This window comes from Physeter macrocephalus, chromosome 2, assembly GCF_002837175.3.
Source record: "Physeter macrocephalus isolate SW-GA chromosome 2, ASM283717v5, whole genome shotgun sequence".
Taxonomy (NCBI): Eukaryota; Metazoa; Chordata; class Mammalia; order Artiodactyla; family Physeteridae; genus Physeter; species Physeter macrocephalus.
This window is the reverse complement of record NC_041215.1, coordinates 105,432,419-105,445,078: the sequence shown is the minus strand read 5'-3', so window position 1 is coordinate 105,445,078 and position 12,660 is coordinate 105,432,419. Positions and strand designations below refer to the sequence as shown.

Genomic DNA, 12,660 nt, shown 5'->3' with positions numbered 1-12,660 from the left:
TTTTTTGCTGTACGTGGGCCTCTCACTGCTGTGGCCTCTCCCGTTGCGGGGCACAGGCTCCGGACACGCAGGCTCAGCGGCCACGGCTCACGGGCCCAGCCGCTCCGCGGCGTGTGGGATCCTCCCCGACCGGGTCACGAACCCGTGTCCCCCGCATCAGCAGGCGGACTCTCAACCACTGCGCCACCAGGGAAGCCCAGGACCGACTCTTAAAGATTAGTTTATGTTAAACACTTTACATTTCCATTAGGAATTGTTTTGATTTTGGAATAAACACACAAGTTCCACATTTGGCTTCTAAAGGCAAATTTACTGAATGTCTTTGATCCCTTTACAGGGAGAGAAGGGTAATTGTGGAAACTGACAGAGAAAAACATGAAACCTACTGAAAAGTTCTCAGATGATAGTAAGCTATCTCAATTCTAAGAGAAACATGTTATAATTCATTCTTTTATTGGAGACTTGAAGCAGCTGTCCCAATACTTGACTCTTCATACTGTATTTATACTTTTCGGAAAGCATATTAAAACTGTAAAATTTAAATTCCCTTGGGGGGAAAACCTGTAAGTCACCAGTCACCAATGCCTGCAAATAAAAACACCTATAGCACACATGCCAGCAGCTTACTAGGTCTTACACATGCATGGTGAATGCCCACCGCCCTGTGGGGGAAGGTATTAACTCCACTGATTTTGCAGACAAGGAGAGGCTGTGATTGGCTCGCTGTCAGAGTTGGGACTCCAGAACTTCCTACTCTAATTGCAGTGCTCTTTCCTACTACAGCTGCCAGAGATGTCATTTCATAGCTAAGTTATGCATTAAAAGTTCGTAAAGTAAAAAAGCGAGTGGAAAATGAAAATTTTTAATAAAATTAAGTGCTTTTGATAAAATACACTGTGCTCAAAACAGTCACAAATGTATCACATTCCCAGCTTGTGTTTTCATCTACAGCAGAGAACAAAGGAATGCCATATGTCTAATTTAGGATGAAAGGGCTGATAAACCTTTAACAGTTGCCATTTGGTCTTTACCCTTTGCCTTGCTGTCAGCTGTACACTTTCTCTCGTTCTACTTCCAAATGTTCTTCCCACTGACACCTCCCTGCAATATAAAACTTTCAAAAAGGAAGTGGCTCCCATCTGAGATAGAGAATGGGCTATTAGGTTCATAATAGTAACTTGGTAGGGGACCTTCCAGAAGGAGATCTTTTATAAGTCTCATTATTATTGGCTGAAGAGTCTTCCCTTGTTTCCTCATCATAATGTGAGAAAATAAGGTTAATAGATCGGCTTACTCTCAGGTATCAGTTTTTCATTAGATTAAAATAAAACTTATTTATTGTGGGGTGTCTTATCCTGAAATAGTCAACAAAAATATTCATCGTTTTTGGTGTTAACTATGTGCTGGCAGTCAGAAAATACTGAAGTGAAGGTTTGAAATGATATAAATTAGACTTTTCAGTGCAAGGAATTCTTAGGAAGATTTGTGACAGGGAAGGTTTAAGAGTAATTTAGTGGTTAGGCTGGATTAGGCTTCTGTGGATTAAATCAAAGAGGATGTGCAGAGATTTTATCTAGAACAGTGAGGTGACTTTGGCACCAAATAGCCCACTGGTATTTTCTGCTAAAGCTTTTCTCTGGATAGGAGCAGCATTGCACGTTTGCAGTCTTGCAGGTAAGAGACCCTGCCAAATGATCCCGAGTTACCAGAAAGATCTAGAAATGTCTGCCCTTCTGTCAATTTTTAAGAGCTAAAAATAAAATTATGGGTAATATTTGAATGCATTAGTTTCATCGTATCTCAAATCATATGGAGAATTCTGTGATTTCGAAAGAGCAGGTTTTGCTGTGAGAAACCATTTCTTAAGTATGGAATAATAAGTTGTCATGGAGACTGAGTAAAACTGAGCATTTGTCTTAGTCCTGATCCATAGCATTTTGACCCAGAGGAAGCTAGCCATTTTTGTACAGGCCGTTTCTCATCAAGTTTTCAAGTGTTTTTTCAGGCTTTGTCTAGTAGAAAGCATTGTTTTGAAAAATGAGCATAATACGGGTAAGGAGTGTGGCATTTAATAGTAATCACTATATTTTTAAGTTTATAGAAATATTGATTTTTTTGGAAACCAGAGATTACTGACCATTTTGTCATACCACTGTCACCTTTTAAGTATAATATTCTATCATAAACATAAAAAATGCTTACAAATTGGAAACACTGTGCATATATACTGCTTTTTAGCAGTCTTCTAGAAATATTGATTTTTAAAGTAACGCTTAGGAGAAATTCCTTAGGTATCAGTAACACTAATGCAGCTTCTAAGTTAATGATAAGAACTGGCCATACTTCCTGTGTTACTTAATCAGTTCCGAATTGCATATGGTTGACTATTATTTACAGTCTCGATCAAGAACTCTCTCTCTCTCAAGACAGCAGAAATAGCTAAGTCTCAACTGACAGTCATGAAAAGGCAGGCAAGCAAGGGACACCACAGACTTTTGCCAGGGACTAGCATGTTTCAGGACTAAATATGGAAACAAAAGAGGAAAACTTTTGATTTTACCACTTGTGAAATCTACTGAATACCCCACTGAGTGTCAAATTGATTTTACCACTTGTGAAATCTACTGAATACCCCATTGAGTGTCAAATTCCTTATCTGTAAAATGAAGGTTGCATTTGATTGCCTCCAAGATCTGTCAGCCCCGATTTCCAAGTTTGATGGGGAAGGGGGTTGAAGTCGATATAACCAGGCTGAGGAGGAGAGGAAGGCACAGGCCTCCCAAGTCCAGCTGCTCCTGTCTCAGGACTGATGTCCCAGCCGTCCTTGGACTCCCTGGGCAGGTGTCAGTCTTTTACTTCTGAGGATTCAGCAGTGAACAGACAAGCAAAGTGTCCGCGCTCCAGACCTGACCCACATGGGAGCCGGACACTGAACAGGTTAATGCACAAGGGAATCGTGAAGGATAAGCATAAGTACTATGAGGACAATAAATTGCAACAGTTTTCTTTGCCACCTGGAGGGAGGGAAAAACCATTTTCTGAGGTTTCCTTCTATGAAATTTTGGCTTAGCTTGGGCCAATACCAGGGACTGGGCAGCTTAAAAACAACAGAAATTTATTTCTCACAGTTCTGGAGGCTGGAAGTCTGAGATCACAGTACCAGCCTGGCTGGGTTCTGGTGAGGTCCCTCTTCCTGGCTTGAAGATAGCCTCTTTCTGGCTGTGTCCTCGTGTGGCAGAGAGATTAAGAGAAGAAGCTCCATGGTGTCTCTTCTTACAGGGGCACGAATGCCATCATGAGGGCCCCACCATCATGACCTCATCTAAACCTAATTACCTCACGAAGGTCCCATCTCCAAATATCATCACATTGAGGGGTTAGGGCTTCAACACCTGAATTCGGAGGGAACACAATTCAGCTCATAGCAAATTTGTCACAGGAAGCTGAGGATGACTGTTTTCAGAATTCAGCTAAGTTGTGGAGATGAACATTACTGTTTATGCTTCAGTGGCGGAGAAACTTTTAGCCAAAATGAGCCTTTTAGAGTATATGAATGAGTTATCTGTGTAGCTCTGGGTTGGTAGATTGATTAGAAGTTACTTTAGTAATTAGACTTCGTTATAGAAACCACAGTCTATCTGTAAATTTCTCTCACAATTTCATCTCAGTAACGTACAGTCTCTAGTGCCCCCATCTGCTGCATGGATAGGCCTGGTTGGGCACACTGTCATCTGGGCATTAAATATGGAAGAATTGTGGTCCACCTACGATGCGCACGTAGCATCATCGTGTAATTCGTACTGCCTCACCAAGAACATGGTTTGTGAGAAGCATTTTAAGAAGTTGCCTGAATATGATGGTTTGGTGTCAGACTCACATGTTTGCTCTGGCTTTTGTCTGGCAGACACTCCATCTCCCTTTTCAAACCCTACCTTGGAAGTGCTCCCCTCCAGGGAGGAAGATGAGTCCTACATGCAACTGCTGTGCAAAATGATTCAATAGAGTGTCAGAAACTGGAATGCAGGAAAATGGCAGGGTGTAAACTGACTCAGCTGGGGCTGGGTGGGGTGGGTGGTGGTGGGCAAGGCAGAAGCTTATGATGTCAAGTTTAGGCAGAATCTGGCAAACTAGGATACTTCAGTGCGACAGGAAAATAATGTGTATGGGAAGGTTGTTTCAGATTTCATAACAGCTTTCTGTGTTGCTCTTCTCACTGCCGTAGAATTTAGAGACAACATAAGAATCTGTCTTTTTCTAGATAGCCTCCCTGACTCAACCCCACAATCTGTCTAGATTCTAGACAGTGGTTCTCAACCATATCAGATTCAAAAAACCATACCCGTCTTTAACAACTAATCTGAAATGCTCCTTTTAAAAAAATCCTGATTTATCCTTTATTATTCTCCTGTGACAAATGCTGTCGGTGCCCTACCCATATCCCTTTTGGTGCATTCTATACCTACACTCTCTATCTGAAAGTACACATGTAGCAGGCTGGAAGGACCAGAAGTAATGCTCTCTGGGGAAAGCCTTCAACCCATGTCTGGCAGTGTTGCTGTATAAATATCCCCACTCCCTTGTCCCTTGTTCCTTCCATGGGATGAAGCTCCATAGGGCCCAGAGCAGTTACTTGCTTGATGTACTTTTTACTGGCTTTTTTCCCTTGCCCTGCCTTAATACCTCACTCCACTGCTACTGTTCTAGATCACTTTCCAAGCAAATCACCTCACTAGAATCCTCGCTCCCTGTCTGATTCTGGAGGAACCCAGACTAAGACACAGAAAACTTCAAAAAAAAAATCCATATGTATAATGCCCTAGTAATAATAAAAAAGAAATTAAACTAATATAGTTGATAAGATGTCTAAATTTCGATTTGTAAATATGGGATATCACTATACCAAAAGATATAATGAAGTAACACATGTTTGCACCTATAAGAAACTGCACAAGGGACGCAGCAGCTTCGAACGCAGACAGAGATACAGCCACGGCTTGATGGTGGTGTGTTGTAGTGACATGTTATACTTTGAGCAGCTTAACCATTAATGACCTGATTTTCTGAAATGGTGAACTTGATAAAGTCCAAGCAAAATGAAGTAAATTCATTCCTCAATTAAGGTAGCAGCATTCCAGAAAATTCAGTGTATGCTAAAACTGTGCAAAAATACTTTGTGTTCATATGTAAAGAGAAGTTGAGTTCTGGGGTCAGATAATTATAAGGTGTTTTTTTCTGTTGTTGTTTTTCCAGCAACATGAAAGTTCAGTGGAACATTTGAAAACTTGCAGGGCCTGAGGTGATTTCTCATTGTGTAGGGCAACTTCTATCAAACTTTCTCAAAGAGCAATGAGCATGTCCCCTTTGCCCTTGTTTTCTTAATCCCCATCCTGCTGGCTGAAATGTAGAGGTGATGGCTGGAGCTCCAGCCACCATTTTGGGACAGGAAGATAAGAACACCACCACACCCCAAGGGGGCAAAGCAGTGAGCTGGAAGGAGCCTATTCTCTGAGAATTTCATGGAGCAGGGCTGCTCTGCCTCTGGACTTTTACATAAGAAAGATATAAACTTCTACTCTGTTAAGCCACTATTATTTGGGGCTTCTGTTTCTTGAAACTAAACCTACTTAAAGCAATATATAAAGTAAATCCTAAGAGTATCCTCAGCAGTAACCCATAACTTTTACAACTGTGATCAGTGCCATGAAGAACTATACGGGCAATGAGAGAGAAGAGGGCACCTGAATGGAGTCAGGCCAGGGAAGGCTCTTCTGATCTCTGAATGATGGTGAAATCAACTAGGCAAAGAGGTGGAAAATAAACAAACATGACATTATTTGTCACTTGTTTTAAGAAAGGGGAGTAGAAGGAATGTTTCATGAAATAGTAGTTTTCTCATTCACACAGCTGGTGATGGATAATTTAGAAAGGAAGCACCACAGGGCAAGACTGTTTTATTTGATGTGGATCCTGGTGTGTATGTAGCACAGTGCCTGACTTGCTCAATAAATGCTGTTGAAAATATGTGCCTATATATGTACTAAGAGCTGCGGGGCCAGTGTGATTGAGGGAGCTGTGTGCTGTTTGTTGATCTGTTCCCTAGCTCTGAATTCCTTCTGAAAGCTTGGGAAGGGAGCATGATACAGTCAGACAAAGGAGCAGACCCACCAGACAGCAAGGACAAGAAGGACGAGAAGCTTTCTACGGTAACCAATCCAGAGAATGGTATGTGGTGCCAGATTCCTTTTCTAGACCAGAAAGTTCTTTTAATATCCCTCTAAATATGTGATCCAATTTAGGTGCAGAAATTCTGATAGATTTTTGTGATTCCTATAAGGAGTTTGTCATACAGTTTGAAGTGTCCTATTGCATCTATTAGTGATAAGTCTAAGCAAAGTTCAAGGCAGGAAGGAAAGAAATTGACACAGTAGATTCAGAATCTCTTTTTTTTCCTACCCCACTATGTTTTACTTTGCCTTAGAACGTCACAACTTGTTCACATTCAAAATATCACTGCAACAAATAGGATTTCTATGAAAATACTTGTAAAAGCAACCAAGCATTTACTAAATTCTGTTCAGTCCCTTTAACAGTGGAATCCTGAGATATGTATTAAAGGCCTATTAAGAGAGTTTTTCAATAAGAATTTTCATAAAGGGTAAATACACATGGTTGCATGTTTGAATTAGAGAAGGAGGATCCAGAAAACAACTAGATAATTTTGGAATAAACCAGAGGCTGTTAAGATTGGGGAGGGGAAAGCAATATTGCTCCATAAAATCTTTCATTTCTATACTATGATCTATTATTTCATCTAATGTTGGCAACAACCCTATGGGGAAGCTAACATACTCTCATTTTGCCACAAGGAAAGTAGGTTCCAGAGAGTTGGATGGCTTTCCGAAGTTCACACAGTAAGTGATAGAACAGGGCTATAAGGCAGATTTTTTGGCCTTAAATCCAGTGTCCTCTCCTCTCCTCATGAGCCCCTGGCACCTCCCCGTGGTCTGAATTGTCCTTCACATTTACACCTGCCTTTCCACCCGTCACCCCATCTCTGCCCTCTCCCGTTTGTAGGTACCTCCCAAATCCTGAGGCTTGTGCTACAAGAGCTGAATCTGTTCTATAGCCGAGACGTGAATGGAGTGTGTCTCCTGTATGACCTCCTTCACTCCCCGTGGCTGCAGGCTCTGCTCAAGGTGAGTGCTCCATTGCTCAGAAGCCTTAGCCTTGGGAGCAGAACTTACTCGTCCAACAGCGTTGCTTGTCAGTTGGCAGGAAATTTCGACTGGGAAAAAGTTCAGAGAAGAGCTACACAATCTCTTAGCTTAGGAAGGAATTTACTTGGCTGGAAAAGAATATGGCAGGTCCTCTCTTTTCTGCCTCCAACTACCTTTCTTCCAGAGGCCCCTGGGGTCACACAGCAGCCACCACAAATGGCCATAGACAGCACCCTTTGTCCCTTTGTCTACAACCCTTTGTCCTTGAGGCCAACTCAGGACATAAAAATGCTTAAAGCAAAAAAAGACTTTAAAAAATCATTCCCCTTTGTTTTCATAAATGAGGACATGAAATGTCTACAGCTCTGTTTAGGTATCTTAAGTTTTTCTTACTCTGAAGATCTCTTCTTTTTTTAAATTTGGCTAAAATTTCATGCACTATACAATAGCATCTGACTACAATTTTGTTCTTCTGAACAAATGTTATTATTAAGAAAGATCCTTTTGAAGTTATTTTTTGGAGGATGTGTTTCCTTCACTTAAGTGAAATGTGGTCAGCCTTATGGTGCATGTTAATATTATATTCTTTAAGATACGAAAAAAGTGTCAACATACTTAGCATGAGCAAAGAGGTACTCCTCACAGCACTGGTTTTAAAACACCTGATTTCTTAATCCATTCATCCATTGTTGGACACAGCGTTTTTTTTCCATGCCTTGGCTATTGTGAATAAAGCTTCAATGAACATGGGGTGCAGATATCTTTTTAGGTAGTGATTTCATTTCACTATCACTATATACTCAGAAGTGGGATGTCCAATGGAATATTATTCAGACATAAAAAGGAAGGAAATCCTCCCTTTTGCAACAGCATGGGTGGACCTCAGGACATTATGCAAAGTGAAATGTCAGAGAAAGACAAATACTGTGTGATCTCGCTTGTATGTGGAACCTAAAAAGGTGGAGCTCATAGAAGCAGAGAGAATAGTGGTTGCCAGGGACTAGGTGGAGGGGAAATAGGGAGATGTTGGTCAAAGGGTACAAATTTCCAGTTATAAGATGAATAAGTTCTGGGGAGCAAATGTACAGCATGGTGACTATATTTAACAATACTGTGTTACATACTTGAAATTTGCTGAGAGAATAGATCTTACACGTTATCACGACACACAGACAAAGTGATAATTATGTGATGGCGGTGTTAACTAACCTTATCGTGGTTATCATTTTGCAACACATACGTGTATCAAATCAACATGTCATACCCGTTAAATTTACACAATGTTCTATCTCAGTTATATCTGAATAAAACTTTGGGGGAAACTACTTGATTTCTACCAGGCACTTTTTCCTCCTGGGAAGCTAATACAGGGGTATGAATGCCACTAAAGGCATTGCCTTTGCTACCACTGGTAGGCTGCTTGGGCTTTGGGCTCCCTGCATCAATCTACCAGCCTTAATCACTTCCAGGTAAACTTGAGCTTGGGCACTGAGGTAGAGCAAGGAAGCCCCGCCATCCCAGATCCGGATGCAGAAAGGCAGGGCTGAGCTGACCTCCTGGACTTCATTTCTCCAACTGTAAGAGAAACTAGATTTCTAAAATAAGATTAAGGTCTGCACTGCAGAGCTAGTCAGACCTTGATGTTCTCAGCCCAACCCTAGATCCTGGTATGGAAAACAATTCCTAAGGGTCAACAGAGGCAAAGTTGGAATTTTTATAAGCAAACTTTTACTGGAGAATTAAGGGAGGAAAGGAAACAAAAGATGAGCACAGAGTACAAATAAGCATGTATAGTGTGCCTGGCCTCTCATTCAGATCCCCTGGTGAACCTGAGCCCCTAACCCATGCCCTACGCAGCTACCGAGCCTGGAAGTTCCCACAGGTTTCTGGCTTCAAATCCTTATTGGCCTCAAGCCTGGAAAACCCAGGCTTACTTAATTTAACAAGAGTAAAAGTTCACGTTTCTTTTTATCAATGATATTGTTTGGGGAAGAACAGTTTCCAGTGGCAGCCAATAATTAAGCCTTTGAAGCGTCAGAGCCACCAGTCTTGAGTTCATTTTGCTTGGACAACTAGAGACACCTTATTAAAGGCCAACACGCATGCTACCCAGCCACTTGTGCCATTGTTCAGGCTGAGTCTCCCCGGGCGAGCCTTCCCTCGGTGTGTCATTCTCTCCTCGTTGCCCCTCGGCAGGTTTATGACTGCCTCCAGGAATTTAAAGGAAAGAAGCTCATTCCTGCCACATCCCATGCCCAGGCGTTATCCTACGAGGTGAGGTGATTTTTCATCCAGAGACTAGTAGAGCTTTAATGTGATACCATTTTACTCACAGTGCGAGTTTAAATGCTCTAATGGAGAAGTTCAGTTGGTGATTATGCATCTGATAACTGTTTCTAATTGAGCTTGAATAGAAGGCCTGCTGTCTCCCCAAATTAAAACCAACAAGACACATCTATAGCTTGTGTGCATTTCCCTCTTTTTCCCTAAATCGTGGACCTAATTACCCCATGGAAAGAGGGTAATGTTGCCCTACTAATGATACCCAATTTACATCCCTATTCTGGGGTCCTGGACGGCAGGCTCTGATGTCCTCTGCCCCCTCCCATCCTACTGAGATGTCTAATGGACCTCAAACTCCCTCAAACTCTCTAATGGACTCCCAAATTCCGTTGGGAGCTCCCCAGCAGAGCTCCTGGCCGTCCCATCCCCAAAGCCGCTCTTACCCCAGCCTTTTCCATCTCACTAAGGACGTCTTTGTTCTTGCAGTATCCTGGCTGAAACCTCTGGGGTCATCTTTGACTTTTTCTTTCTCTCACACCCACACCCAGTCCTGTCAGCTCTAGTTTCAAAATATATCGAGAATCTCCCCACCTCTGCTGTGCCACCTAATATACGGCATCATCGTCTGTCACATGGATAATTGCGATGTAGCTTCCTACCTGGTCGCCCACTTCTACTCTTCCTCCCCTGTGGTCTATTCCCATCATGGCAGCCAAAGAGGTTCTGATTAAAGATGAGTCAAATCATGTCACTTCCCTGCTCAAACTCTTCCTACAACAACTTCTCATCTCCGAGTAAACATCAGAATTCTTGCATAGTCAAACATAAGGTGGCCCCTGTTACCTCTTTGATGTCATACTCACCACTCTCTCCCTTATTCACTCTGCTCCAGCCAGTTGAACCCCTTGTGGTTGTTTGAACCAGACATGCTCCTGCCGCAGGCCCTTTGCACTTGCTATTCCTTATGTCAGTAATGCCCTTGCCCGTATAGCCACACGATTTGCTTTCTCATCTCCCTCCAGTCTCCACTCAAATGTCACCTCATGGAGGCTTTCCCTGGTCACCCCATCTAAAATTGCAATCCTCTCATAGCATTCCCTATCCACCTTCCCTATTTCATTTTTCTTCTTAACTCTTTTCATCATCAAATAAAACTCTTTTACTTATGTATTTTATTTATTGTCCGTGGCTCCTCACTAGAATGTAAACTCCATGAGACTGGGGATTTTTGTCTGCCTATTCAGTGCTCTATTTGCATCACTCAGAACAGTGCCTAGCACACAGTAGATGTTCAATGCATATTTGCTGAATGGATGCATAAATATAATCTGTTTTGTTTTTATTTATTGTCCATATTAAAAGAAATTTAAAAAAAAACTTCTAACCTCAGCTCCAGTAATCAACAACTTGAATGGTTCTCAGCTGTCCACACGGAAACACACACGTGATATTTTATTCAGTTGTAACCTCAGTGAGTGGGGGTGAAGCTCGCTAAACTGCTTGTTTTTATTTGACAATATGTGATGGTGCTTGACTGCTGAAGATTCATGGAGCTGGTTAAAGTCTTGAAAGGGCTTATGTCCTGTCAGAGAGCAGGTCTATGCCTAAACCAAAGCAAAGAGATCAGAATTTATTCTGTCTAGCACTTTTTTTGTTGCAACAAACATTAAATTTGCTAATCAAATAATAAGCCCTAAAATACAAATTACTATTTCATTTTGCAACTGAAGAATGGAACATCCCATGGGATTAAGCTACCTGGGTTCTCCAGGTAATTGTGCCTATACCTGGAGAACTCAGATACCTTAACCTGCCTGTAAAGCATTCACATTAGCAAACAGCTATCTTAGAGCCACTAGAGGGATATTGCCTTGGTACATATGACATTACAAAATTATGTTTGTTCTTCCTCCAAGCCTGCAATGTGCCAGGACTGGGGCACTGTGGTTTAGATCTAGCCCGAATCTTGGATTCTACCTGCTGTAATGAAGTTTAATGATAAGGAAAGACTCTAAGCCCTGACTTTAAAGATGAAAAAGAAGGCTTCAGTAACAGCTTTTCTTAGGTCAATATCATGTACAGTATACCTGTTATCCAACCTGGGTGATGTTAACTAGGTGATAAAGATTGTTAAAAAATTCACAATGTATGTTTTTCCACCAACCAGGTAGTGAAGATATTATGTGAAACCCCCAAGTCCCCTGAGATCCAAGAGCTGAGACAAATCCTCCAGGCTCCACACTTAAAGGCAAGTGCTTGCTAAAATGGACAAGATATAACCATCTGGCTCATAGACAAAGTTGGGAAGAGAAATAAATGTGCTAGAAAATGTGCTCTCTGAATAGATGTTCTATTACCATATGTGGGCGACCAACAGACTGTACCTAAAGATGTGGGACTTGGACGTGACTGGCTTAATCTCATTGGTCATGGAGACAAGCCTGCCCTATTTATAAGGAGGTATCCAGAACTTCCCATGGTGTCTTTTTCCCCCTGGGAAAGCCATTGTTCCTCTAAAATTCTGGGGGGGGGCAATCGAGGTAGCATACATCTTAAGTTATTTTAAGTTTCAAATAAAGTGTGTGAAGGTGTTTGGAAAATACAGTATAATAATGATTAGCTCTATGAGGGGGTATATGAAGAACATTTGATTGCATAATAGAAACCTATCCCATAGTACTTATAGATTTTGAGATCAATTTATCAACAAATTAGAATTTAAGAGGATGTCTGCATTTGGAGCAATGGAATTTATCAGTCAAAAAGTTTTATTTCACAAGATAAACCTAGAGAATTTTCTCTGAGTTCCAACGAAGTTCTGTCCACCAGTCTCTGGCAGGGCTGTAGAATGACTACTTCCCCATCTCGTGAAATGAAAATTTAACATACTGGGCCATGAGAAGGAACTCTTTGATCATACCCTAAAAGTAGAGGACTACTTTTTCTCATTCTCTTTCACATGGGCCCTTAAGTGTCACTGATAATTAAACCAGCAAGATGTTTTGATTACTGCTCCTCATTCTACCTTAATTGGGGAAACTATTACAATAGTTGTTTTTTGTTTGTTTGTTTGTTTTTAACATCTTTATTGGAGTATAATTGCTTTACAATAGTGTGTTAGTTTCTGCTTTATAACAAAGTGAATCAGTTATACATATAC

At 41.4% G+C, this 12,660-nt stretch overlaps 1 protein-coding gene across 1 annotated transcript in view; it reads left to right on the top strand.

The window, feature by feature from the left end:
- The first annotated feature begins 3,744 nt into the window (after positions 1-3,744).
- The window catches only part of MPP4 (MAGUK p55 scaffold protein 4), a 45,157-nt gene continuing 36,241 nt past the window's right edge, over positions 3,745-12,660 (top strand). The window contains exons 1-6 of the mRNA XM_055079360.1: positions 3,745-3,866; positions 6,101-6,222; positions 6,297-6,348; positions 6,962-7,196; positions 9,414-9,491; positions 11,668-11,748. Coding sequence (XP_054935335.1) covers positions 3,745-3,866; positions 6,101-6,222; positions 6,297-6,348; positions 6,962-7,196; positions 9,414-9,491; positions 11,668-11,748 — 690 coding nt within the window. The remainder of the gene's footprint in view (positions 3,867-6,100; positions 6,223-6,296; positions 6,349-6,961; positions 7,197-9,413; positions 9,492-11,667; positions 11,749-12,660) is intronic.